Genomic DNA, 14,526 nt, shown 5'->3' on the forward strand with positions numbered 1-14,526 from the left:
AATTTAATTTCAAGAGAATATAAAATGTTTGAATATTTCAGTTCAGTGTTGGATCTTATAAAGCTCATTTATCAAAATGTATGTAGAGTTCTGCATTTTGTAATTTTTCCTTTAGCTGCACAATTACAGAAATGGCAGCACTTTAACTTAATATTCAGTGTTAGATAAATAGGTGTCCTTGCTCCTAATGATGGTTCTAACTTTAGGGAAAAGCATAATTGATTACATTTAGATTACCCATCTTCACAGCTGACTTCACTGCAATGCAGTATGGTCTTTAGAGTAATATATTCCTTCATTTCCCATTAGCAAGGTTTGAAGATAGTGCACCATGCTGATAAGACATTAGCCAGCTTCTGCAAGTGGCAGAAGAGTGTCAATCCCAAGAGTGATGTCAACCCCACACACCATGATGTGGCTGTCCTTCTTACCAGGTATGACAGCAGTGACTGACTGTTACTCAGCTGCATTTCTTTGGTGATGATATTTCCTTTATGGGCTCATGCCATCACTTAGTTCATCCTGCACAGAGCTCAAAAACATAGTCAAAATATTTATGACGCTACATGTTCATGGGGGTTAGAGATGCATCTTAGTCACAAAATAGAGATTTGTGGGTCCCAAAAGGTGAGCAATTTCCACTCAGGTCATTTTCCCCGCTTGATCCTATCTCATTTCATGCTTAGTGACTGCTCTATTCTTCTTTGAGACAATATACCAAAAACAAAATAGTATGTAGATGAACAGCTCCTGAAAAAAAGTGCAGGTGCTACTCAGAAAGGAAGAGTATTGTGCAAAAATGTGCATTCATTTTAAAGCTTTAAAGCATATGATTTTTAAATAACTTCATATTTAAGGAGACACAAAATATTTGTAATGTCCAAGCAAGGGACAAGCAGACAACTTGAAAGTGAGGTTTTCTGAGGTTATGAAGGGAGTTTGTCATGGCATGAAATGGGGCTTATGCAGGTCTATAAAAATTGATTCAGTCTGCACACAGGTGGCAGAAAAGATAGGGTCTGTGGTTTGAAAAAAAACAGTCCTTGGCTAAAGTATTTCAGACAAAAAAAAGCCCAACCTAAAACACCCCTCAAGCGGCTCAGTAAAAAAGAGTCTCAGAATCGTTAGGTTGGAAAAGACTTTGAAGATCATCAAGTGCACCCTTTGACCATTCCTCACCTTCTCAACCTTTTTTCAGTCAAAAATCTTAAAATAAGGATGTGGAATAAAGTCTCACAATGATGATGATGTGAGATTTCACTCTCCAAATATATTTCACTCAGACAGTTGAATGAAGCTGAGCTATGGTGACTTTAGTAAACCTTGCTTTAAAATGCTGTCATACCTGGAGGTTCTAAAATTTAGACTTACGGGAGTTGACAATAAGTGTATGTATCTAGTAGGCACTTACAGCCACATAAATACTGGCTACAAATTGTAGTAAAGCACAGAACAAGGACTTTACAATTCGAAATTGTAAAGCAGATGTGTTTTAATTCCAGCTGGGACACACGGTGGGATACCTCCTCCAAACCGTGCACACCTGGTCAAGACAAGGTCCAGGTTTTAATACACATTGATCCCACAAACTCACACCTTCCCACCCGCCCGCTCATTCCCTGCCTTCTCTCGCTTCGTATTCTAATGAGCTGTCACGGCTCCTGGTGGTCCTGAGTTGGGGTCTTGGGAGGAAGGCAGACATCTTCCTCAGGCTGATCTTCGCTTCTGGGCAGGTGCAGTGGAGGTTTTGCTATTTTTCAGGTCACTTTGCTCTTGCCAAGGATTAGGAGCTTGATTTTGCTGGATTTAAGCCACAAAGTTCTGCTTTATCAATTTTTGACAAATGCCTCGATCCCACTTTGCTGAGTTTCAACATTATACATCGTCCTTATATGACTTCTACTTAGTAACTACCTAACAACCAAGCTTAATAGCTAATCTTCTATGTGTTCTCAGTACAAGCTGTTTCTCTACTTCTACAAAATCACCAAAAGCTGCTTCTAAAATCTCGTATTTTTATATGCATAAACATCCTCCATATCAATAGCAATATGATAGTACTAGAAGTGCAGGTTGCTCCATACATGTTTGTAAAAGACTTACCACTATGATTTACTCAAAATGCAGATTAGCACATTATAAGATGGAAGCTTGCTTCCCAGTGTCAGTGATACTCCACAGTTGGTTTTAAGCTCTTTAAATGGTACATCTCTTTTGTGATTCTAGAAAGGACATTTGTGCTGGCATGAACCGTCCCTGTGAAACCTTAGGCTTGTCTCACCTGTCAGGCATGTGTCAGCCTCACAGGAGCTGCAACATCAATGAGGACTCTGGCCTTCCCTTGGCTTTCACTATTGCTCATGAACTTGGACACAGGTACGGCTGACAGGAAGGGGGAACCTGAGTGAGTTGAATTTGTTATTTGCAGGTTAATACTCAAATTGTGAGACTGTTATTAAAATCAAAACTTTTTTCAAGAAAAAAAAAAAAAAAAAAAGAAAGAAATTCTTAAACCTTTGACCTATGTTTTACATATACAACTATTCAGTACATCAGGATGAAGTAATTACGCTACAAAGAAGCATCACTCAGTTGTGCTATTTCTTCCAAACACATGCTAGGTTTCTATGCAATTACTTTAGATAATTTCCAAGTTGATCCAAAGCATTTACAGAAAACAAACCTGTCTCATTATGCCAAGGCACTTCAGTAGTGCAGATTAGCTAGGAAATATTTTTAATTCACACAGTGAAACTCATATAGAAAAACATATATACATATACATATACATATATATATATATATAAAATTTAAAAAAAAAAAAATTTAAGTACCAGTAAAGTCTTTTTAGGGCATTTCTTCATAAGTAGTACTTTCTGTATAATAATGCTATTGTGGATACACTTAGGTCAAGATAAATAAAGTCCCTAGATATTTAGTTTTAGACATGGTTAATTTTTAATTATTATTATAATTGGGTATTTTTGTTTGAGGTGAATTTCTCAGGATTTTAGATTTTTTGGAGGTGTTTTGATTGGTTAAATGGTTTATTAACTCACTTGGAAAAGAATTGATTTTTGATACTGTTTTGACACAGCTGTTTTCCTCAGAGCAGAGTGTTATCTCATGGATACTCTGTTTTGCCTGTAATGCGTGCTTTACTTTCCAACTGGACTGTGTTGCTTGGCTAAGTCACACATTCATTGCTTTATCTACAATCACGTTAATTTCACTGTGCACCCAGCCACCAGTCAGGATGGAGTCTCTATTTCCTGATAGGGTATAATGATGATGATCATGATGATGATGATGATGGCAGTGAGTCTGTTGCCCATTAATTGGCCACTCTTTATTCAACCTCTCCATTGCCAGAAAGGAAATAGTATAAATAAATAATGCTGAAATCACTACAATTGGATCTGGGTGCTGTGGGTTTAAGTAATTTAGTCCCCATAGCCTGTTACTGGCAGGGAGCTGTTTTCATTCACACTAATGATCTGAAGAGACTTCTTCCCCGTAGATTGATCCATGTGTGACCTTCTCCTTGTCTAGCCTGGCTGGCTGGTGACTCTGTGTGGCTCAGCCGTGAAGCTCAGTACTGCTGTACTTGCCCTTGCAGGAGTGGTGCATGGCCTTTCCTTCAGGACTGTCTCAATAAGGAATGTTGACCGGGATGTTGTCCAACAGGAATGTTGAATGTTAACAGGGTGTGTTGTCACCCTGTTAACTTCAAGCTCAGTTAGTGTACACACATTGAGAAGTTCAGGTGTAGACAAGTTTGTAAGAACGGATGAACAAAAAATAATGACAGATATGCTCCCATGCCTTAGATGAATGCCAAAAGTCAGCTCTTCCCCATACCAGCTCTCCAGATGTTTGCAGCCTTAGGATTCAACTGACGCTGTTTGTGGAAAAAAGCCTGTCAGAAAGGGGAGATCCTTGCATTTATGCTTGTGACTCACTACTGGAACTAATTCTGACTGAAATTAGCTCCGCTTTCAGAACTTTGAGCCATGCTATGATTATATTTTTGAGGAGCATATTCTGAAGTATTTTGAACACACTTTATTTGATTCAGGACTGAATCATGACCTGAGTAAGCTCTCACTGCTCTTAGGACTTATACACCTCCAGATGCTAACATCTTCATATTTCAATATCTTTGCATGTTATTATTTTAGAAAGTCCTCACACTGAGGTGATGAAGAGGCCCAATCAAACTTTTGTGTTTATGGCTTCTGCAAGCTGTTGAATAAAAAAATTCTCAGCAAGTCAGAGATGCGGGAGGGAACGTACTATGGAGATCTGTTGGCATAGATTGATAAAATTAAATAGGAAGAAGGAATAGAGGTTGGAGGCAGTTTCACTGAACATTCAATAATTTTTTTTAACAATATCTCTGGTGCAGTCTATCAAAAGTTTTAAAAATAAAAGAGCAGTAGAGACATAATTATGAGAGAGTCTAAGACAGAATGTAACAAAGCTTTGTCTTAGTTAAAGTGGTGCGAGTTTTGCGTTCGAGAGTTAGGAAGCAGTCTTAGCTGTAACAGCTATAGCATAACTTTTAGGTTTTAACTGTGACTTCTACCCCAACTGTGCACTAGTGTTCGGACTCCCTTCCAGTTCAGTCATCTGTTCTGTGTGTACATTTTCTTTTAGCAAACAATTAACTACAGCTCTGCAAGGGAAGAAACAATGTAAGTGACTTTTTAAGCACAGAGTGGAACCTATAGGTAGGTGTTGTGGCACAGCCAATCTGCTGGAATTATTAGATATTTAGATATTGGTTTTTATCTCCAGTTTTGGAATCCAGCATGATGGAAAGGAGAATGACTGTGAGCCTGCTGGAAAGCGCCCGTATATTATGTCTCGACAGTTGCAGTATGATCCTACTCCACTCACCTGGTCACAGTGCAGCAAGGAGTACATCACACGGTTCCTAGAGTGAGTGATCAGGTTGTAGCATTTGCCTAAATTGAGCACAACTGTGTTGGAGTTTAAAGTACATCTTGTATGACTGTACTGATAATTGTAGGCGGTTTTAGTGTGCTTGAGTTAATTTCCATGGGGGACATAGCACTGTCCCGTTGGTTACTTATTTGGGAAAAGCTCTGTACAGTCTTGTAGTCTGCAAGTAAACTCAAGTCTTGTCATATTGGCTCGGGTTTGGTGCGATCTGCAGCTTTTTGCAGTTACCAGGGAGAAAGAAGCCTTTCCATCAAGGGCACTGACAGAGCTCCATAGACTTTGCCTTTGGCCACAGTGCCATGTGTTTGGCTTCCGTGACTTGCTCAAATCTGTTCCATTCTTTTCACGAGCAGCAGTGTGCTACAACTTTAACCAGAGACTACGGGGTTCTCTGAAGCCACTCTGCAAATGTAACTGAGCTCATGATATCTCCACTTTGACAAGCTGTATTTTGCCATTTTAAAACCATCTCATGCTAGACAGAGTAACTAATTTGTTGGCAGCATTTCAGCATAACTTGGCTGGAATCTGGTGGTATTATTTTACATTGGCCATAATCAAAATTATCCCTAAGAAATGGATACTAAAAGCTGTATGGAAGCATGAAAAAACTGTGGTGGTAGGGAGTTTTTTAATACGGGATTTCTGTCTTTTAGTCGCGGGTGGGGATTCTGTCTGGATGACATCCCCCAAAAAGAAGTTCTAAAGTCCCCAATCATTGCTCCTGGAGTGATTTATGATGTGCACCACCAATGCCAGCTTCAGTATGGTTCCAATGCTACATTTTGTGAAGATGTGGATGTAAGTGCTGAATGTTTTTCTTCATTCTCCTAGTAAGAATTTAAAATCCTTAAGCAGCATGGATGCGTATTCAGTGCACCTCATTTGCAAATGCTGCATGTTTAGAGTCTCATGGGCTAGATGTGCAGTGCAGGCATTGCCTAACACATTTAATTCTGCATGGTCTGGAAGCGAGTTGTTAATGCTGTTTGCCTTGTATTTCACAAGATCTCTGCTGGATCTTAGCCATATCTATAGTTAGGTGCCCATCCTTCAGCAGTGGAGTAATTTTGGTTTAAAACTTGTAACACTGATTCTTAGGTATATTATTAATGCAACTTAAATTCAGTTTTAAAATATTCATTAACCTTGTGGCTTTCAATTGATCAAATCATTCTGGGAACAAGTCTTCAGTTCCAGGAAGTTTTCTAAGTAGGGTTGTGTTCTCTTCCCATACATCCTGTATTTTCACACTCTTTATGATCTAACAAACAAAATAATATTTCAGTCCCTGTGGAAAATATTTATTTTGAAAAACCAATATTTTTGCATGCAACGTTACATATTTATGCAGAAGTGTATAATTCATAGAGCACCCTGGGGTCTGTCTCACGGCATAGCAAAACAGTATTGTGGGGAGATGCAATGGAGCAGTGTAGTCACAGCAACCCTCACAAGGGTCTTGGAGCCTTGCAGGGTAACAGGTTGTGTTAGCTAAAGTACAGTGGTATGGTATTTTACTGGTACCTAGAGTGTTCAGACCTCTTTGGGTCTGTACAGCATTTTTATACACAGAACAGCTCTCTAGAAACAGTGTTTCCAAGTGCTAGGCTATCTAAGTGATGGCTAATTTTCCTGTGTTTCCGACAGCAATGTTCAGTAAATACTGGAGGCAGCCAGTGAATACCTAGCCTATTGGCCCTGTCAAACACAGATGTGTTTTGGCAATTGGTAGTGCTGGCATGAGCACAGCTGTGGACTGGGCACTGCTGATGTTGACTGTTTTATTCCATTCAGATAATTATGTGCATCTCCATCTACCCTTCTCTTAGAGAAATTATTTCTGATTAATCTTTTCAACCTTAATAGATAACATGATTACCAGTGTTGAACTACAGTTGCTGGAGCTGAAGAAAGTATTGAAAGATTGCTTTCATTACCTGCTGTTGCAGTTTCCTTAGTCACTGTAATTTGTCTGTTGGTAGAGACAGAAAATTAGGATGTAATTTTGCAGTATTGGCTCAGTCTGTCTCTCCTTGAGTTTGAACCTAATAGGCCTTTACATTCACATCTCCTGATTAACCAATTTTACAGCTAGACATATGCCAGAAAATTAATTGGTATCATATAGTTTTGCATTTTACTGAAATGCCTGTATTTTGCCGGTAGTTGCACTGGCAGGAGATGGAACTGTGAACAGTAGAGTCAGCCCGGAAAGTTGAATCATTAGTCTTTTTGTCATTTTGTCTAAGAGGTCTGACTCTTTTTTGCCCTTCCTGTATTTACTTAACCTTGCTCACTGACAAGCTGCTTTTGTTTTGAACATTTTAATGTCTGACTGAATTTGATCCACAGATCCTTTTTGAGAGAATGATCTGCATTTAGCTGAAGATGCTCTGGGTGATTACACTTAGCAAAACCTGATATTTATAATTCAGATAGTGGTTTCTATGAAGCACTTAGGCAGCAAAGTGTCCTGTGAAGTATATAAATAATATCCCTCTAATAATGTAAAGAAAAGCAAAATATGTATTAGATGGAGGAATTTTCCAGGTCATAGGTAGACCTATAACTTTCTGTACAGCAGCCTGTTGGAAATCAGAATACTCATTTTATTGCCTTTTTCTCCAAAATTTCCACTGGCTTCAGTGAAACTGAGGTTTTTTTGTATTCAGCTTTCTTCAAGGCACAGACCCTATTCTCATTGATTGGGTGGAAAGTGTCTATCATACTGCTGATGAAAAGAAAACCCATTTGCTTTGCAGTGAGTCCATGGCAGCATCATGAATTTCTACGTGTTACCTCCAAAGGCATACTGCATCCTCAAATACTGCTTTTTCTTCAGTATTCTTAGAGATGGAAAGCAGTTCTAGGACATGGAGATCAGTGTGGAAAAGTCCTTGCAAAGCTAAATAATTCCATCTGTGAATTCTTGACTTTGAAACCTATAGGTGCACCTTATTTCAAAAGTAACTGCCAATGAAAAGCTGTGTTCATTTTCTGTGCTGGTTTCTCTGGTATCTCAGGCATGGTGCAAGAGGACACTTCATACACTAAAACCACGAAATATATTCTATATATGAGAATTAAAATAAAGGATGACTTTCGTAAGGAGAGAAAATTCATCAGCCAGAACACTTGGGTAGTTGTCTTAAGAACCTGACAATGATGGCTTCACAAGGCCTTTGTAAGGAATGCTACCCTTGAGTTCTAAACAGAGAACTGCAAAACACAGTTTGTCTTGTGTATGTTGCCCAACAACATTGAACCAAGATGCAGCAACCCAGACGTTGTATTCCAGCTGGAGGGTTGGAGTGCTTTGAGATGTTCCATGCCATTGGCTTTTGTCTGGTGCTCTTGTTGACAAACCAAGGTAAACACACAATGGGGAAAGTAAATAAAAGGGAGCTCTCTCAAAGCTTGTGCCCCAGCTTAGCCATTTTATACAAAAGCAGGTCAGAAATAAGCAGCCAAACTCCACATTTCCCACTTGGATTAGTATTGCTGCTAGCTAGTTGGGGCTGCATTTTTGGAAATGTGCAGTTTATATGTTGGCTACCAAATCTGGCATGTGGCTTGCTCTCAGAATCCCCGTGGGAGCTGTTAGTGGGTTCCTTCTTATGAACTCCTTTCTCTGATGACACTTGGAGCCATCCCTTCTTCACAGGACAATGCTGCCAGCTCTGTTCCCTTTTCCAGAGCTGGCATCCAAACAGCCTGAGTCCAGACTTGGACTTTTGCTTCTGCTGTTCCCACTGGCAGTGTGCAGTCCCTGCTTTCTCCACCTTGGAAGTGGTGTTTCACACAAAGACCTGATCAGTCAGGAGTTGCCAAGCATGAAGGGCTCCTCCTGTGTGCCAAACAAAGAAAAGCTGCTGTGCATGTGAACTGAAGAGGGAGAAAAGGCCCTCCAGCTCTGGCCTCCCTTTCTAGGGAATAGTTCTGACTGAGTGAAGTGGGTTTGGTAAAAGGTAGCTGGAATGTTTCTTGCCCTGCTTTCTTTGTTGCCTCTCAGGAGTTTCTGTCTCTTCTGTGGAGTTGAGCCAATGCGCATGGAGCAGCAGCTGGAATTCTGTGTTTTATTGGCAACATACTGCATTAAACTGGCACCAGATTCTGAGTTGCTTAATATGCAAACATTCACTAACCAGAGCCTTTACTCTTCCCAACCCACCATGCTTTTTTCTCCACCAACTAGCTGACTGCTTTTTTTTTCTGTTCATTTCCTTTTCATCTGCCAAGCTGATGTTTTAAGAGGCCTGATCACTTCTTCCTCATCTAGTTTTGGGACCTCTATTAGGATTGTTGGAGACATGATGTTGTTTGTATTTGCTTGCCTGGCTTCTGTAACCTTCTTTGATTTCACTGTATGTTTTCAGGCAGACAGCAATGCAAAATTGAAAATTGTATTGGTTAGTACTCTTCAAATGAAAATTGTTCAATTTTCTGTTCACCTTACCTGCAAATAATTGTGCCCAGAGTTTGTTAAGCCACTTTTCTTGCGTTCATCTAGGAACTGAGCAGCCAGCTTAGAGAATATGTGAAGTCACATAGTACAGGGAATTCACTTGATAGTAATTACCATTTTTTATTTTTCAGATAGTCCCTTTTTGCAAATAAATGACAAGTACCTAAATTTGGACTCTTGCTGGTTCCTGTCCTGTGAAAAACCCAGATCCCTCTGGAAATACAACCCTTACAAGGCTTTCTGAGTGCCTGTACAAAACTCTGGGAGGCTTTTGAAAATCTTGGCCGTAGGAGTTCAGCCCTGCCTCAGACTTCTGCAGTTTCTTTCTTTTTCAGAACCTTTGCCAGACGCTCTGGTGCTCGGTGAAAGGTTCCTGCCGCTCCAAACTGGATGCAGCTGCGGACGGCACTCGGTGTGGAGAAAACAAGGTGACTGTGGGCCATGCTGTTTGCAAGCTGTGCTGCCTGTGCAGAGAGGAGCCATGAGTAGCTGTGCCACTGTTGAGTCTGAAGGAGGGTCATCCTTTGATATCTCCATTTACCTTTCCCCTTAAGTGTTCAGCCCTCATAAGCCCTCAAGCTAAAATAATGAATAATTCACAGAAGCATCTCCCTGTGATAACTGATGTGAAGCTCTTTGTGCTTTTTCTTCTCTCCTCAGTGGTGCTTCTCTGGTGAATGCATTACAGTAGGGAAGACTCCTGAAGCAATCCATGGCGAGTGGGGTGTTTGGTCTTCCTGGTCCCATTGCACAAGGACATGTGGGGCAGGAGTTCAAAGCGCAGAGAGGCTGTGTGATAATCCAGAGTAAGCTGAGTGCACAATCTTTCCCTACTTTTGTTTAAGATTCTTGAGGTTCTTAGGACATTGGAAACTCTCTTGTATGAGACTGTTATTAGCAGGTGCCACATCAACACGTCACAGATGATGATGCCTGTCTTCCCAGTTAGGCATACCTGTGTGAAATTCAGCTGGCTCATCTTTTACAGTAGTTGTCTTGTTCTTTATTTCTTAGCCTCCACAGAGCTTATTTCAGTACAAAATTAATAAAAAATGTACTTAACATTTAGGCTTTGCAGAAATAGTGTAAATATTGCTTTATTAATACTGCAATGAGTAAAATGTCCTCAAACACCAGGTGAGAACAGATTGTAGCAATTTGATCCTGAGGACTCACGTTTTGTTCTAGTCATCAGCTTTGTTTGAGCTTCAGACACGAGTTGTCAGGTACAGAACATGAAAGGCAGAAGTCCCTACTACGTATCTGACTGAGTTAATGAAGACTCCACATCTCATTTTCACAAATCACTAATGGCAGGAATAATTTTTTTTTTAGAGAGAGCTGTCAAATGCGCTGCTAAGTACAGGATTTAAAGCAGTCCATTTGATAGGTTAATTTGTGAGCTCAGCCAGGTAGTGCCAAGCCCTTTTTTTGGGGAGTACAGGAGTTGCCTAGATTTCTGTGCTTCATACTGACACATTTGAGTACTCAAACATGTGGTGTGAACAGTATCTCTACATTGTCTACCCTGTCAAGCATTCAGAATCATCTTGTTATGCTACTGGGACCTGAAATACATTGTTGGTTTAAATCTGTTTTTTTACCCATGGTCTCAAGTCCCAGTCTCAATGTTCCTTTTCTAGACCCCAGTTTGGAGGAGACTACTGCACCGGAGAAAGGAAACGCTATCGCATGTGTAATATCAGCCCCTGTCACAAAGACCTACCAACCTTCCGTCAGATGCAGTGCAGTGAATTTGATACAGTTCCCTACCAGAACGAATTCTACCACTGGGTTCCCGTTTATAACACAGGTATGAAACTACAAATTTTTTAGTATCTGTGTAAAGAGTCAAAGTTGCATGCCTATGAGAAACCTCTGTGAGGGCGAGAAGTCACTGAATTATAAGTTTTCTAAAGAATTAGAGAAAAAAAATCTGGTGTGTGCTCATATGCTGGTGTGCCTTTTGTGTGAACAAAAAAGCAGTGGTTCTTCTCTATGTGTAGGTTATTAGACCTCTGGTGATAACGGCTGTGATTGTAACTTGCTCAGTTCCTGGAAAGATACTGTGCTAAGAAAAAGCTGTTGAAGTCATGTCTGTACTACTTATTTAGGATATAAGCCATCTTTTCCAGTGCCAACCACAGGACAAGAAGTAGAGTAGTGCGACATAGAGCTACATCTTTTGGCTTGCAGGCCTCACTGCACAAAGCAAGCAGAGCCCTTCCACTGCACAAATGTGACTTTACTACTTCCAAACTCAGATCTGCATGGTAGGGGTACTTGGTGTTACAGTGAAATAGTAACATCTGGACTGGTCCAGTATCATGCTGGCCCGTATTGTAGAGGCAGCACCAATGACTCTGCTTTATAACTTGCTTTGGAACAGCTAGTTATTAAATACAAGGGCAATCATTACAAGTATGCAGCTTGATTCTTGGGTTGTGCATAAATATAAGGTGTAGATTATCCAAGAGAATCACAAAATTGTTAGAGTTGAAAGGAATCTCTGGAGATCATCCAGTCAAACCCCTCTGGCCAAGGCAGGGTCACCTGGAGCAGGTGACACACGTGAGTTTGAATGACTCCAGAGAGGGAAACTCCACCAACTCTTTGGGCAGCTGTACCAGTACTCTCTCACCCTCTATGTAAAAAAGTTTCTCCACGTGTCGAGGTAGCATTTCCTGTGTTTCAGTTTATCGCCATTGCTCCTTGTCCTGTCTGTTGGGCACCCCTGAAAGGGGTCTGGCCATCCTCTCAGCACTGACTTTGAGATATTTATATGCACTGGTGAGACCCATTCTCAGTCTGCTCTTCTTCATACTGAGCCGGCACAGCCCTCAGTCCCTCCTCATAACAGAGATGCTCCAGTCCTTTAATCACCTTTGTGGCCTCTGCTGAGCCCTCTCCAGTAGCTCCTTGCTTTTCTTGTCCTGAGGAACCCAGAGCTGCCAAACTCTTCCCAACACATCCCAGGAGACCATTGGCCCTCCTGGCCACCAGGGAACACTGCCAGTGCATGGGCATCCTATCACCCACCAAAACTCCCATGTCCTTCTCAGCAGAGCCGCTCTCCAGCAGGTCAGACCCCAGTCTGTGCTTGGGGTTATTACTCCCTAGCAGGACCCTACACTTCCCCTTTGTGACCCCCATTAAGTTTCTCCCTGGCCAACTCTCTGCCCATCAAGGTCCCGTTGAATGGCAGCACACCCTTCAGGTGGATCAGTCACTCCCCACAGTTCATAGCAGCAGCAAACTTGCTAGCAATGTATTTTTTAATGAAAAAATAAGACAAATTAGGATAGGGAAGATCAGGATTAAAATTCCAGTTTAATTTGCCAGTAGTGCTTTTCAGCATGTTAATTGCTTTTTTCAGTTGTTGGCTGTTCTGAATTGGTTTCCTAAATTTCAGCTACTGTTTCCATTACATCTAACAAATACACCATTGAAGATAGTGTAGAGCAGGCAGACTTGCAGCAAAATTTCTGATGAAAGAGAATATGGTTGATAGAGATTTTTTTGGTAGAAATCCCAGTAAAGCCATGACAAATGCTAACAGCCTAATGTTTAGGCCAAAACCAAACTCATAAAACATTTTCTGCAGCCGCCTGTCACTGAAATGAAGACTCCAGGCCTCTGTTACTCGGAGTGTACTACTACAGGGTACAGCATTCATTCTGTTCATGTTCTCCCCGTGAAACTGCAGCAGAACCGGTAGTTCTGCATGTGCATTTGTTACAGAAGGTCTGTTTTTAAAGGACGTTGAGAATGAGTCAAATGCTTACTGCAGACTGGAAGGCACGGCTGTGCTCTGTCCATGCTGTGTTTCAAATAGAAGCATTCGGAACAGTAAAGACAAAACAGTTCTATTTAAAATGCTGTGCTGCTAAGCCAGATATATTTCACCTGGAAAATCATTTGCAAATTCCTTCAAATACCAAGGATATATTCTTTTCTGCTTGAAAACTTCTTCGCTGTTTTCACCCATCAGCCAGAATTTCTACATAGATTTCCATGTCTTCCCATGACCTTGGAGTTCCTTAATGTTTTCACTTTCATTCTTACATTCCATTAACAACATTTAAAGTGTTTTCTTGGTGCTAAACTCTTAATGTAAAACTGGTTTCCTCAGATAGACAGGCTCTCCTGGTAACACTCAAATACGCAGGGAGCTGGCCAAATCCTGTGCTGATTCTTCACCTGACATCATTGTATGACTGGGGGTGGGTGGCTCTCATGGCACACTGCTTCCAGTTTTGTCCAGCTAGCGTTACCTGAAATACATCTGAGAGTTTCCTCCCATTTCGGTTTCAAATATTCTTTCACCTTCTGTCAGTGGCTAAAGATGTCCTAAGCAAACTAACTGCAAATAAGGTCATGAAACAGAGTTGTCTCTGAGAGACACAGCAGTTTGAGCCTTCCTTGTATGTGTGTGTCCAAACAAACCAAGACTTTAAACGAAAACAAACCAACGGCCTTTTGTAAACCCCCCACAAAAATGAGCTGATGTTTCAGGCCTCTGGAGACTTATTCACGATGTCCTCCATATATACACTGACCTTTGTCAGTTCCCTTACTTACTCTCTTGTGCTACCCAGTTTCAAGGGTTTTTCACAGCATTCTGTTACTACGCTGTCTTGCTGCCAGGAAGGCTTTTTGTAGTGGCATTTGTAGTGGGTTAATCCTGACAGGACACCAGGTGTCCACAAGAGCCGCCCTGTTGCTCCCTTCCTCAGCTGGCTAGGGGAGACAGAATGTAACAAAAGGTTTGTGAGTCAAGATAAGGGCAGGGAGAAATCACTTGCTGATTATCATTGCGGGCAAGACAGACTGGACTTTGGGAAATGCATTTAATATATTAGAAATTAAATCAGACTAGAGTAGACATGGGAGACAGTATTCCTTGAACCTCCCCAATATAAGTCCTTCCCTGCAATTCTTCCTTAACTGCTCCAACGTGGATCCTTTCCACAAGCTGCAGTCCTTCAGGAACAGGCTGCTCCAGCATGGATCTCTGGTCTGTGGGTCCTGCCAGGAACCTGCTTCAGCACGGGCTTCCCATGGGGCCACAGCCTCCTTTGGGCATCTCC

At 41.2% G+C, this 14,526-nt stretch overlaps 1 protein-coding gene across 3 annotated transcripts in view; it reads left to right on the forward strand.

Annotated features, from left to right (window-relative positions):
* Positions 1 to 14,526, forward strand: part of ADAMTS12 (ADAM metallopeptidase with thrombospondin type 1 motif 12) — a 155,680-nt gene that overhangs the window by 77,282 nt on the left and 63,872 nt on the right. For 2 of the 3 annotated variants that reach the window (XM_058424212.1, XM_058424215.1), the window contains exons 6-12: positions 310 to 434; positions 2,227 to 2,376; positions 4,801 to 4,944; positions 5,625 to 5,769; positions 9,772 to 9,864; positions 10,097 to 10,242; positions 11,080 to 11,249. In XM_058424212.1, coding sequence (XP_058280195.1) covers positions 310 to 434; positions 2,227 to 2,376; positions 4,801 to 4,944; positions 5,625 to 5,769; positions 9,772 to 9,864; positions 10,097 to 10,242; positions 11,080 to 11,249 — 973 coding nt within the window. The remainder of the gene's footprint in view (positions 1 to 309; positions 435 to 2,226; positions 2,377 to 4,800; positions 4,945 to 5,624; positions 5,770 to 9,771; positions 9,865 to 10,096; positions 10,243 to 11,079; positions 11,250 to 14,526) is intronic. The other variant, XM_058424213.1, reaches the window with a different exon arrangement.

Source organism: Hirundo rustica, chromosome Z (genome assembly GCF_015227805.2).
Source record: "Hirundo rustica isolate bHirRus1 chromosome Z, bHirRus1.pri.v3, whole genome shotgun sequence".
NCBI classification, from domain to species: domain Eukaryota; kingdom Metazoa; phylum Chordata; class Aves; order Passeriformes; family Hirundinidae; genus Hirundo; species Hirundo rustica.